This window comes from Ceratotherium simum, chromosome 2 (assembly GCF_057802395.1).
Source record: "Ceratotherium simum simum isolate JZ-2026a chromosome 2, ASM5780239v1, whole genome shotgun sequence".
NCBI classification, from domain to species: Eukaryota; Metazoa; Chordata; class Mammalia; order Perissodactyla; family Rhinocerotidae; genus Ceratotherium; species Ceratotherium simum.
The window spans coordinates 95970753-95990198 of NC_141901.1; the positions used below are offsets into that span (position 1 = coordinate 95970753).

General features: G+C 43.6%; 1 protein-coding gene across 1 annotated transcript in view; it reads left to right on the top strand.

Annotated features, from left to right (window-relative positions):
- The first annotated feature begins 6332 nt into the window (after positions 1–6332).
- JAK1 (Janus kinase 1) overlaps positions 6333–19446 on the top strand; it is a 48645-nt gene continuing 35531 nt past the window's right edge. Inside the window, exons 1-5 of the mRNA XM_087449466.1 lie at positions 6333–6415; positions 7291–7408; positions 8773–8971; positions 11862–11985; positions 15998–16151. Coding sequence (XP_087305592.1) covers positions 8803–8971; positions 11862–11985; positions 15998–16151 — 447 coding nt within the window. The 5' untranslated portion in view covers positions 6333–6415; positions 7291–7408; positions 8773–8802. The remainder of the gene's footprint in view (positions 6416–7290; positions 7409–8772; positions 8972–11861; positions 11986–15997; positions 16152–19446) is intronic.

Here is a 19446-nt window from a genome sequence, read left to right on the forward strand (position 1 = left end):
ATACGGCTCGCTGGAGAGCTCGGCCTGCAGTTTGAGAGTGGAGACTGTTGGCAGGCTATTTCAGAGCTAAACATAAAAACGGATTATAATTTCTTGGTTGAGGTGAGGAGCAGGGGACCATATAGGGAAACCTTTTTCTTGAGATTTTCTCTTATTTTCCACCCTCAACTTCACTTGTATTTTGAAGCGTTAGCTGAGTTCCTTTGAGGTCTAGACTGGAGGGACATGTGCCATTTGGGGGATTGTCCAGCATGTGAATCACCTTCATTTCTAGAGTGTTCTTCCATTGTTGCTGTGCAGGCTGAAGGAGGTGCAGACATGTGACTGGGGGTAAACAAGGTTCAGCCTCTTGGATCCCTCCATCCCAGGACTTTGAATCGGGAGGGAATGGTACAAATATGTAGGAGAGGCTCAAGATCATTCGTGGGAGCAGCAGAGTCAGGAGTCCAGTCCTGGTGATGGCTGGTGACCAATGGTGGCCATGCTAGAATGGTGTCCCTACCAGATTGTACCTGACTGTTCTTATGTCTTTCCCTTAATTCATTTTTATCCTAAGGCAAGCAGAGCTGGTTTCTGTTGTTTGCACCCAAGAACCCTGAGTGGTTAGAGAATTACAGGAAACATGTTAGCTGAGTTTCTGCCCCAAAAGAGCTTAGTACGTAACAGAGGGAGTAGATGAACATGCAGTAGACACACAAATTGGTACAAGTTAGCAAGGGGTCGGAGGTTCACGGTTGTTTCCTCTGTATTCCTTTAAATCACGGTTCATTTCAGGCCTTGATGGCATATCAGCAGGAGGTTCGGTGCCTTTGCATCATGACATTTTGGAAATACAAATTGATGAAAAATTAGCTGTGTTAGGGTGCAGCATAATATGGTTTCAAACATTTATAAGATAGGATGCTAGTTTGTTTCTGTTTTTTTTTTAAGTCTAAAAGTTTTTAAAAGCCTTGAGTATACTCACCAAAAACTGATTTCCTAATGGAACTGTGAGCTTTTTGAGTGTGAGCCAGGCAAAAACTTATTTTAGAGTAAGAGATTTAGAGAAATAATGAATCATCACAACAGCCCTGTAAAGCAGATATTTTTATTAATCTCTTTTTACAGAGGAAACAGGAACTCAGGCTGAAAAACTTGCCTGAGGTCACACAGACAGTAAATGTTAGAGCTGGGACCTGAACCCAGGTCAGGGTGACTGCAGGCCCAGGCTTCTAACTGCTTCTGTTCTGTAAGGAACCTTAGAGGTCATCTACACACGTTTTTCTTTTAAGTACTGTGTGATGCTTGCTTTTTTTTTTTTAAGGAAGATTGGCAACAGACGTTAGCTCAGGGCTAATCTTCCTCCTTGAAAAACTCTCCGAAGCCCCAGTAGATAGTCGTATGTCATAGTTGTACATCCTTCTAGTTGCTGTATGTGGGACGCCGCCTCAGCATGGCTTGATGAGTGGTGCATAGGTCCGCGTCTGTGATCTGAACTGGCGAACTCTGGGCTGCCGAAGTGGAGCACAGGAACTTAACCACAACGCCACTGGGCCGGTCCCCTAGAGGTCGGTCCCCTAGAGGTCATTTACACATATTTTTCATTACACACGCTTTGAGCTCAAAGAGCTTTAGAGTCTTCTCAAGACCAGGCGGGTTCTGGCAGAGCTGGGCTGGAAGCGGGCCTCTTCCTGACTGGTGTTGCTCTTACTCCCTGCAGGAGGAGGCTGGTACAGACACTGTCCTCCGCTGGGTGCTCTCTGACCTCTCTGGGCTGTCTACCTGCTTCCTGCATGATACCTCCTGGTCTGCATATTCCTTCCTGCACATCTGTCTTTGTGATTTTCCTTCTTCCTGGTCCTTTTCCAGAACAGCTGTACCCTTCCACTCTGTCTTTTTAATCTTCTCTATTCCCCAAAGCTGGGAGTGGATCCCTCTCTTGCTGATCACTTCATAGCCCTCTCTTCTTGGCTCCCCTCATTCTCACTGCCTGTCTCAGCATCCCCTCCACACCCGCTTCCCTGAGGTTCCCGTGTATATGTTTAGCTTCCCAGCTGTTAATAGACTGTAAGGCTTTCGTGGGCTCAGATTTTGATTGTGGTGCTTCTTTAGGTTCCCCCCAAGCCTCCAAGGCAGTGTGGCAAACTGAAAGGGCAGCGAAGCTGAAGGCTGAGAACTGTGTTGGAGCCTAGTCTCGCCACTCACTGGCCACTTGACCGTGGGAATGTCTGAAGCTGAGTCTTCTCATCTGTGAAAGGGGCTGTGAGCCTCAAATGTGGTTATAGATGTGAAAGCCCTTTTTAAACTATGAAGTACTGTTTAAATGCAAGGTTTTATTGCGATAGCACAAGTGCTTAATAAGTATTTCAGGAATGAATGATTGAAAAGCACATAATATGAAGACCAGCCGTTCTCCCCACCCCCGTGTCTGGAGTGTTTACTTCTGCCCCCATAGTTTTGACCCCTATATTCTGTGCTGTTTAATAACATTATAGATGTATTAGTGGTAAAAGAAGAAAAAGGAAAAAAAAAAGAAAAATGTAGCAAAGCATCTTGATACAGCATGGCTTTTAGGACTTTAATTAAGCAAAGTACTGTATTTGCTTTGATTGGGATGTGTCTCTCAGGGAAGGCGGGCTCGTTGGGAGCAGTGCAGAGAGCCCTGACCCATCGCGTTGGCATTGATTGTTTGATCATCCCTAGAAGTTTATTGTAAACGAGGCAGCACTTACGGTTCTGGGGTATTCCTGGAATTGCTGCTATAGTTAGATGTGAGTTATTCTGTGTGGCAGGAGTGGCATATAGAAAAGCCATAATTCTGACTTGCTGACATGAAAAAATAGCAGATTTGGAATTTATATTATGTTGCCGTTTTGGCTGGACTCCCTCAGCTTTGCACAGTGTCTTGTGCTTTCATCAGAACAGTTATTCCTGTCTCGGCACAGCACGGGGCCCTGGGAGCAAGTCACAAGTCACTTCCCAGGCTCTGGTGCGTGCAAAGCCCCCGGGATGAGACTGAAAGGGAAGCTAAGACGCTTTTCCAGGTTCAGTGTGTGTTGGGCACAGAACCTCCTGAGGCGTACCTGGACCAGGGCCCACAAGACCTTCCCTCCCACATCTGCAGTAATGGTGCCTGAGCGATGCGTGAGTTGTAGGCTGGACCGCAGCCAAGGCCGGGCACTATACTGACTTGGTAATGACAGTTCTTTCAGTCTCGGGAGGGAAGAGCCTTGGAATGAGGTCAGTCTTCTAAGTGGGTGTTAGACTATGCAAAGTACTGAGAAGCCAGAGAAGACAGTTAGTGATGGGGGCATTTTGAAGCAGTGTTTCCCCCGTGTGGAAAGAGCAGGGTCCTTGGAGTCAGGAGTCCTGTATTTGACTTCTGGCACTCCTGCTGGTTGGCCTGAAACCTCCCCTGGTTTTTGTGAGAGTGCCCCGCCCGTGCATGCGATGTTGCAGAGCTCAGTGTGTACTGGAGTTCCCTCTCTTAGCTGGAACTGTGTTCTATCAACTTCAGTCAGTTGAACAGAATTTATGGCCCGAATATGAATGCTTACCACCTGCTGACCTCTGTGTTAGGTGCTTTATATGCATTAACCCATTTGACTCCTAACAGCTCCCTGAGACACATGCTATTTTTATCCCCTCCCTGCAGCTGAGAGCCACGCACCTTGGATTATGGTGATTTTTTCCGTTGCACAATGTTGCTTACTTTGTTGCCTTCATCTTTCGTTTAACGACTATTGAACTCCCTTGATTGCCTGATGTGTGCTGGTGATGAAGCCCTACATGGACAGGGCAGAACCCCTCCTTCCTGGAGCTGCGTTGTTGCGTTAGCCTCCTCACCAGCCTGAAGGCTATGCTGCTGAAATCACTTCTTAAGGTTTAAGGTCTTTAGTCTTAAAATTTCTTAAGGTATTAAGCAGCTGATTTCAGGACATTTTCTAAATTACATTTTTTTTTTTTGCAATTTTTCTGGGTTCATACCTTAATTCATTAACATCTTATTTGTATTTTGTATTTCAGAAATTAAAAACTTTGATTGTTTTAAGGCATGCATAAAGTAACTCACAGTAGGTGTGATGGTTTCTTTAGTAAAAACATACCTGAAGTATTTTATTTTGATTCTTGTCATTGATTTTAACCATCATCCAGTCTATTTTTATCATATAAATCTGGCGCAAAGCAGTCACATTCTGATGATCATATTTGTGAATATTAACATGGTCTGTTTTTGTGTCTCTTTTCTCCACTATTCAAAATTTAATTGTATGATCTTGCCTTGTATAGATACCTGTATTTTAAAAGATGTCCTTGAAAATTTAAGGGGCTTTCAGCATCTTCAGACATAGATTTCTAGAATTTTGCATCTTGGAAAATAGTTGTGATAGCCCATTTATTGTAGTTAGTCCTTGTTCAGACTCACAGAATTGTGCTTTATTCCTGTTACTTTTCTCTAGTTCAGAAAGTATCAAATATACTTGTCTCTTGCATAAGACTTTTGTAAACAAAAAAATTTGAGAACCTATAACATTTCCCTGATTTTCATTTTTTCCCATGTAAAGGAGCATCTGCAATATTGAGTGACAGAAGTAATCCTCTGCCATGGAAAGAAAGGCATTTTCTTTCAGATCCTTGAACACTTCTAAGTAAAGTAGGGGGGAAGAATTCACTGCTTCATCAGGAAGTTTTTGATTACTTGCTTTTCTCCTTCCCATATTCTGAGCTGCTTTGTATTCATTTGAGGTGGGAATAGAACCCCATGAATCACGTTGTTTTTACAGGGTATTGTATGGTTCCTGCTGGTCAGTTTTTCTAGCATTAAAGATTTCCTTTTTGTGTCTTGTAGCATGAAATTTGAAGTGATTTCTTGGCATTATCCAAAGTATCTATAAACTGATCCTGCTTTTTTACTACCTGTTCTAAAAACAAGTAGGTGGAACATATTGTTTGGTTTATTTGGAAAGAAATGTTATTTGAATGAAGCCATTCCATAAATGCTGTAGCACCAAAAAGCGCTTGTGATTTCATGTGAAGTCGATCAGCAGTCCAGTGCTATGTGGATGTTTTTAAATTTTTATCATTAGAATGTTGGTTTTTTGAGAATAGAGTTTTGTTGTTATTGAATCAGCATACAAAAACATCATAGTAAATGCATATTGCCTAGAAATTCTGTAGCTGATCTTGTTTTCTCAAAGAGAAATCTCTAGGCTAAGCATCACAAATTGATGCCATTTTCTTGTCTTGGTAATACTGGAGGTCAGAGTGACAATCAGGTACAATGTGATTTCAATATAGTGTTGCTTGCAGTAGAGAAATAATAATGGGAAAACCAAAGTCTCTTTGATTGCAGGTTTTCTTAGAATTCTAGTTCTACAAGAATCTTAGTGATTTTAGTCTGGTCCTCAAATCTTATGAGGCTTAGAGCAACTCCATGACTCCCCACTTCCCTCCGAGGCTAGGCTGCCGTGGAATGCCTGGGCCTGTGCTCTTCCTAAATAAAGCTGGAGTCGGATAAAATGTGTTGAATGACTGACAGAAAACTGTCATGACTGTCTATGTTAACTTGGAAACCACTTTCAAATCACTAAGGGTGGTTGCTCCTTATTTACAAAAATAATTTGATTCTGCTGTTCGACTTTGTGAAAAGCAACAAGGAAAGTTGTTAGAACAGTACAGAGCTGTGGGTGTGGGTGTGGGTGGGGTGAGGATGAGAGCAGGCACTTGAAGTCTGCAGAGCCAGGCTGGTATTCTTATTCAGTATAAATTAGACATTGAGGTGAGGTTGGGGCGTTGGGAGGGAGCTTTGTTTGCTACTTAAGTTTTCAAATAAGAATGGCTCAAAAAATATTTGGTGAACTGAAAGCGCTGTTTGTTAGATTTGTTCCTGGGCCCTCCCTTTTCCCCGGACCATATGTTGTTTCACCATCAAAATGAGGCCAGGGACAGACTGGGTGGGGAGGAGGGTGATTCTAGAGGAAATGGAAATGGGAAATAGAAGTGCACATCTTTGGGCGTCCTAAACTGTTGTTCACAGCCTCAGGAAGAGGTTGTTGGTGAAGAGGTGCACGGTTCTTACGCTGTGCAGGTCACTCTCTGCCAGGAGGCAAAAGTCCTGGCTTCCTTTGTCGAAGCAATGAAAATCGTGTCCTTTGATGTTTGTTTTTACACCCTAAGCTGCCTTTCTGTCTTCTCAGTGTCCTCATCAATGTTTTTTGTTTTTTTTCCTTCTTCATCCCAAATGCTTTTTCCTGCCTGCTTATGGTTTGGGCTGCTTCGTTAATGAAAGTGTCCACTTATTTTCTGATGCAATTACCTTTGCAGCTGGTTTATTTATTTATCTTTGTCTTTAGCTCAGCTCTCAACGGGCTTTGGAAAGAAGAGAAGAAAATCCAGTCTGCTTTTTGGGGGACATCGGACAGCCGAATAAATGCAGGTAGGTCTATTTGCAGATTTTTTAAAAAGACACAAAGGAAAATAGCTTTTAAAAACAGTAATGAAACTGATCTTAAACCTGTAGGGCTATCTGTACTCTATCTTTTAATTTTTAAAGATGGGTATTTTTATTGTTGTTCATTCCAAATGTTGAATGTACTGGTTTAAAAAAAAATCCCAAGAGTACAAAATTATAGGAAGTACAAAGTAGAAGTTAAAGTTCCCTTATAATCCCTTCTAGATATTTACCACCATTAGCAATTTGTGGTATATTTTTCCAGATTATACATATGCATAACCAAAAGGATCTAATATACATCTTACGCTTCTTTTCACTTTGCAGTAAGTCATGTACATCTTTCAGCATTGGTTCACATAGCCTTAGGGTATCCTCCTTCATAGCTGCATAGTATTCTTTATGTTGATATGCCTTATTTTGTTTAGTGAGTCCTCTCCTGTTGCACCTTTTCAGTTTTTTTTTTCTCTAATTTAAATTATGTATACTTGCCTGATGATTTCCTTAGAGTGAAAGGGTATAACACCGTCTTTGAATTCCTCCTCTGCTATGTCTGCATAAAATCTCAAGGACAAAGGCTTGTCTTACATTATGAAGCAGACTTTAACTTCTCTGTTTTCCGTCTCTGTTTTTCCTTGTGCAGTGGAATTGGGGGCTCGGTGCTGCGTGTTAAAACTGCCTTGCTTGACAGTCAGTCTGAAACTCAAGGGAAGCTATGAGCTTAGTCTTTCAGACTGGTTTCTGGAAGATTCCGGTTTTCAGATTTATTTTGGAGATTAAAGGAGTAAAATTGAATGCCTCTCAGTTTGTAGCATTCAGATGTATCTGGTTCATGTCTCTCCTGTATCTCACCTCATCAGGCAGCTAATAGACCAAGCACATGAATTTGGTGACGAGAACTGGGCCTGCTATCCACTCTACCTGACTTGTCTTGTTTTGAGGAGCTTCCTTGGATCATTCTGCAGGCACCCATTATATGTAAGGCTCTGTGCTAGATCCCGGGGATACAGAGATGGATGATGCAGTCTTTTTCCTCAAGGAACTCATGGCACATGGGAGTGAGAGAGACAGACAGAGCCGTGAGTAAGACAGTCATAAGTCAGAGTGGTTAGTGCAGTGTGCCAAGTTTGGGAGAGGGCATCTGATTTAGGGGATGGGATGGAGGTTCAGAGGCGGCTTCCTGGAGGAGGTGATGTCTGAGCTGATTTCTAAAGGAAATTGAAGTGTGCCGTGAAAGGGATGAGGTGGAAAGGTATTCCTGAACAAGCAGAGGGCACCTTTGTGGATTTCAAGCCTGAAGTAAGAGGCTGGCAGTGATGGAAGATGAGGCTCGTGAGGCTAGCTGGCCAGGTGGTGGAGGCATCTGTTAGGAGTTTGAGATTGGTCTGCACATTAATGAGGAGCCTTTGGAGGATCTGATATGTGTTATGGAGACATTACTTTGGGGGCTAAGTGAAGGTTGGCTTGGCAGGAAGAAAATAGGAACCTGGGGTCAGCAAAATGAGTTTGTAGGCCATCGGTGTTGGGGTAAAGGGAAGAAGGAATGTGTAGGGCTTGCCCTTGTCCCCCCTCCTTTCCAGTCTTGCCCGAGGCTGAGCTGCTCAGGGGGTCTCCTTGATCCTAATTGCCCTCCCTTTTGAGGGAGCTCACAGGAATGACTTACTTGCAAGCTTCTAACCAGTGGTTTCTGACCATTTCAAAGCAAGGCTTGCTGCCCTCATTCTGCTGCCACAGAGTGCTGCCCATCCTCCTGCCTGTCTGCAGGGTGATGGGAACCTGGCTCCCTCCATTAATTTTCAGACCCTTCCATGTGGCGTAGGAACATGAACGGGCTGTCTCAGCGCCGGCCCCAGGCGAGGCTCTCGGGGCAGAAGATAGATAAGACATGGTTGATACCCTCACTGAGTTTGCAGTTTAGTGGGAGAGAGATGTAAAATTAAAAGACAGTGTGATTCGTGCCATAGTCTATTCAGAGGTTAAATGATTCCAGTACAGGTAGCAGCAGTATTAGTAATGGTAACATCAGCGGTTCTAGAATGAGCCACATTTTTCAACTACAACTTGTGTGCAAATAGAGAAAATAAATTTAGGCCATGTTGAAAATTATTCTGATTTTTGAGACTATGGTCTGACCATAATTAATTAATTAGAATGCATAATTGTTTTCCATAGTTTCGCCTCTTGTAAGCTCTGATGCATTTGATTTTCAGGGAGGGAAGGGCAGGGAGAGGTACTTATCAATAACATATTTTTGCTTGCTTACCCTTCATAATACTTGTTTTGACCACTTGAACTTTTAGCACATGGAATGACCACATGGTCTCGTTTTCCTTCCGCTACAGTATCTAAATATAAAAGAGGACTGCAATGCCATGGCTTTCTGTGCTAAAATGAGGAGCTCCAAGAAGACCGAGGTGAACCTGGAGGCCCCCGAGCCAGGGCTGGAGGTGCTCTTCTATCTGTCGGATAGGGAGCCCCTCCGGCTGGGCCGCGGAGAGTACACGGCCGAGGAGCTGTGCATCAGGGCCGCGCAGGAATGCTGTGAGTACTGGCAGCTGCCCAGGCCCATCATCCCGGAAGCAGATCCTGTGTCTCTGCCCCTGGGAGCTCTGCTGAGTGGAAAGAGGCGTGAGCTCTGGGAGTCAGGGGTTCTGCCACTACTTACATCTGACCTTGGGCCAGTGATTTTAATTCTGAGAGGTTCACTTTTCCCTTTCTTCCTCGAAAAGTGGCTTGTTCCTGCTCTGGCCCGAATGAGCCGTGGGATACCAGGGAATGGTGCAGGCCTTCTGTGGAGGCTCAGTGTTTATCCCCCACACCTGTGACACTGGAATAGTGTCAGCGCTGAGGGAGTAAAGCACCTAGCACAAGGCTACAGGCCCAAGAAGTGGTACTGCTCAGTATTCAAAACTTCTGAAAAGGGTGATCCATCCTGCTGCTGCTGTGACTTGTGCCAAGCCCCCACCCCGCACCCCCTCACCCCAACCCTGATTGCCCGTGTGATGCTCAGTTGAGGTGAGAAGTTGAGTGTCGCTTTGTGGCTTGGTCAGATTGCTAAATTGTGAAAAGGCCTGAGGCAGTGAGCAACACAATCCATTTTTTTTTGAAAGTGAGGCTTACCTTACTAAAGTTAGCCTGTTGCCCTCAGAAGGTGGGAAACCAAACTAACAAAATAAAGCCTCTTTGTTACCCTTTAAACTTGGCAGTTTTTGCCTACCTACTTTTAAATGACAAGTGAAGTTAATCAAGTTAAATCATAACTTAAAGATCTAATCCACCCAGGTCATGGTGATGGTTGAACAACTCTGTAAATATACTAAAATTCATTGAATTGTACACTTAAAACGGGTAGACTTTATAGTATGTAAATTACATCTCAATAAAGCTGTTTTAAAAAAAATCAACTCATTTTATGATGATGGAGTAACTAGCTATGATGGCAGACTGTCTGACCCATGCTTTGTGTTTTGTTTATATCATCTTTAGCCCTTAGAACAGCTCTGTGGGGGTAGTATGGTTATTTCAAGAATCACCTACCTTGTTTGTAATACAGCTTGTCTAGAAAACCCACTTTCTTTCTGATATGTATCTTTCTCCCTAAAATGCTTTAAATACCCGAGTTCTAGTAAAAGGAGAGAGGTTGGTGCTATAGGGGAGAGAGTCGTAGACCCTGCTGACTCAACGTAACACTAGGTAAAATTGTCTGACCTATAGATTATTAGGGGGAAACGCATTAATATTTAAAGTTACTTTGACTAGATAGCAAAGTATATAAGGAACCAGCTTTAGACATCAGCTTTAAAAGTATTTGTAACTAGAGGGCCGGCCCAGTGGTGTAGCAGTTATGTTCACGAGCTCTGTCTGCAGCCCCGGGCTCGCTGGTTCGGATCCTGGGCGTGGACCTACGCACCGCTCATCAAGCCATGCTAAGGCAGCGTCCCACATAGAGCAAGTAAAAGGATGTACGACTATCTACTGGGGCTTTAGGGAGAGAAAAAAAAAAAAGAGGAAAAAAGGATTTTGGTTTATAGCGTTTGTTTTCTTAGCCAAGCTTTATGCCATCAGCATGGGAGGTATAAACCTCAGTTTGTTAGCAAGGATGACTTGTGTGGAACTGTTGGGCTACAGTTAATGAGAGGTTACAGAACTGCTGCTAAAGGAGGTGAGTGAGAGGGGAGAGCCTGTGAGTCTGAAGACAGATACAGCCACTGCATCTCTTGTGACTCTGGGCTCAGGGGCAGTCAGTTTGGGGCATCAGTTTCTAAGCCCAGTCTGTAGAGAATGAGTGATGTCTTTTGTAACCCACTAGGGAACCTTGCAAAAATTTATTAATTTTAAAAATACACGAATACAGAATGTCATTGAAGGCTAACTCCCAGGTATCTTGAGAGGCAGGAATGGAGGCGTTCAGCAGAGGTAACTCCGTGTGCGTTGGAGAGAGGCCCTGCCTCGGTAGATGGGCTGGCGAGGGCCCCGTCAGTGTTGGTCTCCTTTCAGGTGTCTGATTTGAGAAACACATTGTCTTGTGTTTTTTGGTTAAGTTCACTGTATCTTAGTTTGAGACCTGACTGCATGTGAAAATATCAGTGATAATTGATTATTTGCCATCATTTTCCTCCCACTCCCCCTGTGTTTAGATTACAGGTCTGTGTAATTTTAATCATGGGCTCAGAAGTGAGTGGAAAGGTGCTTTCTTGGTTCATACTCTCCCTTATCTTTTTGATCATTCTTGTATCGGAGGAGGCAGTTGGTGGGGTGGGGGAGCAAGGGAGCACTCTTGGACCACCTTTGTTAAGCATATATCTTCTTGTTAGTTGGCTAGTAATAATAAATATTTATGATAACTATACAGAGTACTGAAGTGTATTTATTATTAATGGTAATAGATTTTAGTCACTGACAAAAATCACTTTGGTTATTTATTCTAACACAATTTCATGCACTACTGCCAGGAACTTCTTTGTGTGTTTAACGTATAGTCACAGTGTCTTAGAATTTTTTAAACATTTCCTGTAGGAGACAGATTGGGGATTTCCCAGACTCCAGGGATGTTTCTGACTGTGATTAGCAAGGTGCACATCAGGTGGGATCTAGGAACCTCTCAGATGGCCTTTTTTCTTTCAAGCAGGATTTGGTAAGACTATCATAGACGTTGTAATGAGAAATATCATTAGACTTTTTAAAAATGGTTTTCGTCTGGTTTGCCAGCAACTATAGTATATATTCTGGGGAGCCATAGTTCTTAATTATTATGATTAAAACTGCCTGATTAAACATGGTTGGAAGTTGTATTTGCCCTAAGAGATACTCATGTGACCTAGATTCTGTTTGGGTGAGAGAATTCCATATCTTTGCTTATGTCATGCTTTGGAAACAGGCGGCCAAATGTATGTATCGTTAGTTTTCTGATGTGTTCTCTCCTTTTCCCCAGGTATCTCTCCTCTGTGTCACAACCTCTTTGCCCTGTATCATGAGAACACCAAGCTCTGGTATGCTCCCAATCGCACCATCACCGTGGATGACAAGACGTGTCTCCGGCTCCACTACCGGATGAGGTGCGGTGCCCGCCCAGCTTCCTCACGCATGGAGGGTGGTTAGCTGGAGCCTTGAGTCACTTACCAAGAAGTATCGTAGTCATTTTTATAATTTGTAGGTTTTGTATTTGCTGATATGAGAGAGGACTTCTTCAGTATTTGAAAGATGAGTTTGATATCTTCCTCTGCCACATTTTAGAAAAGAAATCGTTATGATGCAAAGGGTATTGCGAATAGAATTAGTATTCTTTGGCAGAGTTTTTCGAACAGTGAATCATGGTTATGAATTTAATTTAGGGGGTTGTGACCAGAATTTTTTAAATAAGAAATACATCTTTTAAATAAGGCAAGAATGGATAATATCAGCATATGTACATATCCTAAGAATATTGTTTTTTAAAGCTTTTGTTTGAGATATATATCTGTATATACTAGGTCGTGATGTAATAAAATGTATTTCTGACTAAAAGTTGCAGCTAAAGAGTGTGGGAAACACTGCCTGAAGTGGTAGCCTCGAAATTCTGGGTTGGTCTTGCTCTCAAGGGGTGGATGTTTTCATTCACTCTCTAAGGGTTTTTGTCTAGTGAGGCTCTAATTTTTCTTATGATGAGTATGTGTCTTTTCTCCCATATTGTAGACTTGGTTAAATGTCACACAGTCTCTCAGGATGGTATAGATAGTACTTTGTAGCCGTCGTCTTTTGAGTTTGTAAGCATGTTTGTTAGACACTAGTTAAGCACAAGTTAGTGTGTGTGTTTAGCAAAGGAGCTTATAAATATAGTTCTTTGAAAAGGATCTTAACTTACGTAGAAGTGATTAAACAGCGGGTTAGCTGAGGTGCTAATGGAACGCAGGGACATGCTGGAAATCCCTCAGGGGTCTCAGATGCTCTCCACAGTGTCTTGGCTACTGTTTCCTTTTGGAAATCGGTAGAGTTGTTACCAATCCAGAATGGCCTAGATGTTTTTCTCAGCAGAAGCTGAACCAGATCTCCTTTCTTTGATAATCAGCTGAGGGCTGACTTTTTCTCTTCTTTCTGTGCTCACCCACGTTCTCCCCTTAAGAGGAGAGGTGTGTGCTGTGTGAGATTCAGGCCCCAGCTATAGGGAAGCGTTCACCCCACCCAGCTGCACCTTCTGACTGTATTTGGATTTATTTTTCGCAGTGTAGTCTTGCTTTCTGTGGCCGGGGGTTGGCTGTGTGATCCAGCATTGAGACGTGTATTTGCAGCTTGCAGTCTAGGAAGCGGGCATGTCAGTGAGTTCTAGTTCTTTCCCTCTAGGTTTCTCCACTTGGCTCAGAATCTAGAATGGTAAAATTTAGGACTTGGAAGAGACCTGAATTTGCCTAATTCAGCTCTTCCAACTTGTTAGGGGGAAACTGATGTCCAAAAAAGAGAAGTGCGTTACCCCAAGTCACGTACCTATCAAGTTGTCTTGTTAGCACCAGAATCCTCTCTGAGGCCTTGGTCTTTGTTGGTCGTGTGAGTGCCTCACTGTTCAGAGCTAACTCTGCCTGCTCCCCGCTCCTGTGAGCTGCCAGGAAGTGCATGGCTGCTTCCTTTTGGCACCTTGACTTTGTACCTGACAGCGTGCTGCAACAGGATGTGGCTTTCTTACCACAGGCTCTTTGAACTTGGCAAGAAAGAGCCCACCCTCGGCTAAACATTTGCATTACAGCAAACTACAAACGTTTTGAAAGCTCGTTGTCTCACCACTAAAGAAGGTGTCATATGAAAAGAAGTGTTGGTGACTATTTCAGTGGAATCCCAGCTCTATTTTGGGAAATACTCTTATACTTTAATTAAGTTTTCTGTTTTTAGATAATGATTTTGATACTTTTTGTTTCATGAGATATCTTAATATAAGACAAGCATACTCTTTCTTCCTTTTTAAGAAAGAAAGTATTTTCTTTTTCATCCACATGAATTTCACTATCCGATAGTAAAGCTCTATAGAAACCTAAGGAGAATTCATTGTGTGCAGTATCTGTGCATAAACTTAGAATATGCAGTCATCTTGTACAATAATTTTCTCAAAAACTTGCAAGGAAGGCATCTCTCTCATTGATAGGTCTGTCGTCTGTTCATCTGTCCCTCCCTCCCTCCTTCCTTCTTGCATTATTCTTCTACATCATTCTGAAAAGGAATCTAGGCAACCATCATACTACCTTTATTTATGTCATTCTTTATTTTTTTTCCATTGGCATGTTATAATATCAGAAATTTGTGTGTGGCCCAAGTTTTATGAACACTTCAATAATAAATTTTAAATAGGAGTGTAGAATTTGTCTTCAGTGTACCTTCTAGTTTTGTCTTGTTAGCGATTAGGAAGATGTTGATTTTGGTAGTCGCTGATGTAAAGAGTTTGTTTAATTGTCTTATTAAATAGAAAGCTGTCAGCCTTGACTATGGGCAATTTCTAGAGCTCCAGCCATGCTTTAGGCTCCCTTCAGCCTTTCCTGTTGTGGAGAAGGTGAACATCATGTTCAATCTCCTCGGCCTTATCCTGTCTGAACGTCTTGCCAAAGGGCTTCCCAGCCAGAGCTGGTCCCGCAGGGCTCAGATAGCCGCCTTGAAGCATATCCTTGTTCACACCTGAGTGAAGATTGTGTTCTGCTGAAAGTGGGTGTGTTGGGTCCTTTGCTCTACCAGGTCCAAGGACTCTTTATCATAGAGGCTCAGTGGGATGTGGAAGGAGAGGCCAAGGCTGGCACTGGTTCAGGGCAAATTTGTCTTCACTGCTTCTCTTTCTGACAACCTCCTCAGTCCTCGAGATCCTTTTCCCCCTTGTCCCGGGTAACCTTCCATATTGTACATCGTTCTCTTTCTCTTATCACCATCTTCCTCCACTGTCAAACAGCGTTTACCTGCCTTGCGTACCCTTGTGTCAGAGCCCTGCTTTGAACCTTTGTATGTGGAGTGCCTGGAGCATGGTAAGCGCATACTCTTAGTATGTTACTTGGGTGTCGTTGCTGAGTTTAACTGATTGCCCTGTAGACAGGGAACTCACAGCAGGCAGGGACTGTGCCTGAGGACCCTTTGCATCCCAGAGCCTGGCACAGGGCCTGGCATCTCCTAGGCCCTGCCAATACAGCTCAGTGACAGATGTCTGAATTTAATGGCAGCTCTCTTTTGGGAGGAAATTTTGTTGCTTCTCCGTGCCATGGTTGTTTTTCATCAGCACATGGGCGTGTCAAGGAGAGAGACCCAGGCACCAGCTGAATCTGTAGCCTAGAGATAGCCCAGATCAACTTGGCTCCGTCACTTTCACACATTCCAGAACTCATTGTGTTTGTCTTACAGGTGGCAGAGGAAAGTGGTAGTTAAGAGGACAGGCTTGTTAAGAGAACAGTCTTAGGTCACCTCACCTCTTGGAACCTCAGTTTTCCTCTAGAAACAATGAAACCTACCTTGTACAGTTACTGTAAGCATTAAATAGCATAATATATATAAAGTGCTTACTAATTTAATTCACAACACTGCAACTGATACTTGTAGATTCGTGTATTCTATTTTAAAACTCTGTTCATTGTAAGATAAACTATCAATTTAATCACAGCAATCTGGGAAATGAGAAACACTGGCATATTGACTGTTCATCTTAACTATATGATGAAACTAGATTTCAGAAATGTTAAACTGAATAAAATAGGTCTGGGATTCAAGGCAAGATGGCATTATTCACAGTAAAGGGCATTGCTGGGCCAGCATCTGGTTCTGTCAGCAGTCTTTTCCTATTTCGGAAGACGTGAAAAGTTAGAGGAGCTGTCTTTCTGATCTTAAAGAGGTTACCTTATCTCCCTGAGTCACAGACGAGGTTCTGACAGGACACTCTTCCTAGAGTGCTTGTAAGAATGAACAGGAAGGACCTACAAACAGTGAGTGCTGCACAGATGAGGGCTCTGCTGTCTGCTTGCTTCTCAGGGAAATTTGGCCTCTGGCACTGATCAGACTGGGTAGGACCAAGACATCTCTCCCACGCCTTCCAGGGTCCCCTTTCCCACAGTTGACATTCATGTTCCTGCCTTCCAGGTTCTATTTCACCAACTGGCATGGGACCAATGATAACGAGCAGTCGGTATGGCGACATTCTCCAAAGAAGCAGAAAAATGGCTACGAGAAAAAGAAAGTTCCAGATGCAACCCCTCTCCTTGATGCCAGCTCATTGGAGTATCTGTTTGCTCAGGTAGGGAGTTTGGGCCCAGGAGCACCTGGAGTGCGTGAGGCATTGTAGGGTTCAGATTCCTTGGTGCAGCTGAACTTGTTGGTAGCTGAGATGCTTTATGGCCTGTTCTGTGGGCAGTTCTTGCCACCCCTGGACTCGCCCCAAGTGAGGAGGGGAAGGCAGTTCAGCATCCCAAGGGGCTGATTATCCCACTTGTGGGTTGTCTAGGCTTTACTTCCTCCTGATTTCTTTCTTTTTCTGCCACCTCCTACCATCTTCCTTCTCATCCACAGTGCCACCCGTGCAGAAAGCAGAGGGAAACTGAGGGAGGGAAAGTAGAGTTCAATAGGCTGATGAAGGCGCTGCTTCTCAGCAGATGGAGTAATGCTTGGGGAGGAAGGAGGTGGCCACTCCGAGTCACAGCAGTGGGCTAGAAAGATGAGACACTGGAAAAGAGCTAGAAGAGAAGTTAGAGTCACCTAAGTTTCATTACCCTGAGATAACTACCATTTTCATTTAGGTGCTTCCTGATTTTACCACGCAAATAAATCTTATGTACTAGGTAGTTCTTGAAAATATCTTACTGTTCATATCATTTTATAAACTGCTTTTTTATTCATCCTGTTGATGATCCTTCAGATGTCAATTAAAAATATAGATCTTTGTTGTTTTAATGGCTTTATAACAATTCATTTATTCAGCATCTCCTTCCTGAGTTTTGTGTACTCTGCTGAGGGGCTGCAGGTACTGTGGTGAACAGGACAGAAATGGTCTCTGCAGGCATCAGATGTGTAATCAAGTTGGACAAACAGAAAACAAGCAAATAAAATGATAATCCGTAAGAAATTGTGAGAAGCACTATGAAGGAAAAAGCTTTTGTGATAGAGAATATGGGGAGAGAGGTTTGAATGGGAGGCCTAATTTAAATACAGTCACACATCGCCTACCAATGGGGAAAGGTTCTGGGAAAAGCGTTGTTGGGTGATTTCATCATTGTGCAAACATCACAGAGTGCACATACACAAACCTGGATGGCACAGCCCACTGCACACCTAGGCTGTGTGTACTGATCTTACGGGACCGCCGTTGTATATGTGGTCCATCGTTGACCGAAACATCGTTATGTGGTTGTTATGTGGTGCATGACTATAGTGTGATTAGAGAAGGTCTCTCTAAGGAGGTGACATTTATATGGAATCTTGAAGAACAAAAAGGTGTCTGTGATTCTAAGGAAAAAGTGGGGAAATATTTCTTCTGTGTAGAGCAAAGTTTTTCAAGAGCAGCAGTACTGACGTCGTGGGCTGGATAATTCATTGTTGTGAGGGTCTGTGCATTGTAGGATATTTACCCACACCCCTGACCTCCACTCACTAGATGCCAATCGCACCATCCCTCCAGTTGTGACAATCAAAAATGTTTCCCGACATTGCCAAATGTCGCCTTGGGGCAAAGTCTCTGTGGTTGAAACATCTAATAGAGAGAGAACAGAATGTGGGAAGGCCCTGAGGCAGGCAGGAGCTGAGGGGAGAGTCATTGTGGCTGGAGGAGAGGAGGGCGAGAAGAAATGACACCAGTGAGGCAGACTGGGGCAGATCACGTAGAGCCTTGTAGAAGCTCTAAGCGGTTATGTTTTTACCCTGAGTGCATTGGGGAGCTATTTGGAGGGTTTGGTTTTATTTGTGTTTGAAGTCAGTGATGATTCTTGTTGGTAGATGGAAAGTGGATTGTGCTGAGGCCAAGAGTACACTCCAGATTTACCAGCTGAGAAGGTGCTGCTGCATTGGTCCAGATGAGAGAGAATGCTGCTTTGGCTTAGGTAGTGGCAGTAGAGTTGGAGAAAAATGGATGGATCTGGGATTAATTTTGGAGATAGAATTAATGTTATTTGCTGATGGGTTGAATCTGGAAGGTCAGGGAATTTGAAGAATCAAAAATAATTTTGAGATTTCTGTTCTGGGCAATGTTGGATAGATAATGGAGCATAAGGAAGCTTACATAAGGAAGATGGGAGCAACAGGTTGGAGAAGGGGTGGGAATTAGTTCTCTTTTGGAGATAGCTGTGCTGCATACAACGGAGAGTTCAGGTAGGAAGTTGAGAATGAGACTGGAATCCAGAGGAAAAGCCATCATTTATTTAATCCCCGTGAGTGGACGTTTTTGGTTTTTCTCAAGTTTTCCCTGTTATGCTATCACTGTTATAGGCTATCACTGTTATATGCTATCACTGTGAACAACCTCATACATACGTGTTTGTGTGTGTGTCCTTTTTATTCTGCAGGATATACTTTCCCGCGTGTGACTTTGTGTTACAGCTACATCCCGCTGTACAGCTGTAGTTACCGATTGCACAGTATCCCCATTGTGTGCAGACCTCAGGACTGACCTTAGAGATGACGGAGAAGTGAGACAGTGCACAGCCCAGGGCAGGTGCTGTGTTGAAAAAATACAGGGAACTGGCCCTTTTCAGATTGGTCTTTCTGCATTCAGCCTCCCAATTTCGTGTATACATATCTGAGATTTATCCTTTAACCTTTTTTGGGAGGAAGTGTAAAGAAAGTGCACCATACTTCAAGAAGAAGTGTTGCTTTGGAGTCTGACCTTTCAGAGTTCAGGAATGAGGTACTCGAGGTAGTTGTACAGTGGAGTTTACAGAAAATCACAGCCACGCAGAACAGCTTCAGAATTGGTTCTGGTCTTCACACGTTGCTGGCTGAGTCCTCAGTCGATTGTGGAGGCGGTCACTGTCCTTTTCTCACCTGAGGCACAAGAAGTCCAGGGGAAGTGCAGCAGTGAGCACCCTCCCTCCAGAACCAAAGGTCCTTCAGGGAAAGTGAGTGTCTGACTTGCGCAGGAGCACCAGCCAGGCTGCGTGGCTCCCTCTGTTCAGGCTGGAGAAAGGCTGATGCGTCCACCATCCTTCGAGTTCTCTGCACGTTCCGTCAGCCAGTGAAGACTGAGTGCGGCTGTAGCCCAGGGGTGGAGAACCAGAGTCCTGAGTCATATCTGGGTCTGAGTCTCGACCCCACCACTCGCTGGGGCTCTCGCTCTTTCAGCTTTACTTTGTTTTTCCTAACTACCTGACCTTAGCAGTTTCTGTCTGTTTCTTCTTAGAATGGAATCTCCGAGAGTCAGGGACGTGGTGTGGTTTACTGCTGTGTCCCTGGCACCTAGAATAACATCTGGCCCAAAACTGGGTCTCAGTAATCACTAATTACCAAACGAATGAAGGAAGTTATTCAACCTTTTGGTGCCTTTGAGTCCTCATCTGTTAGAGATGGTAATGTCAGCAGCCGCCTCACAGGCTGTTGTGAAGATG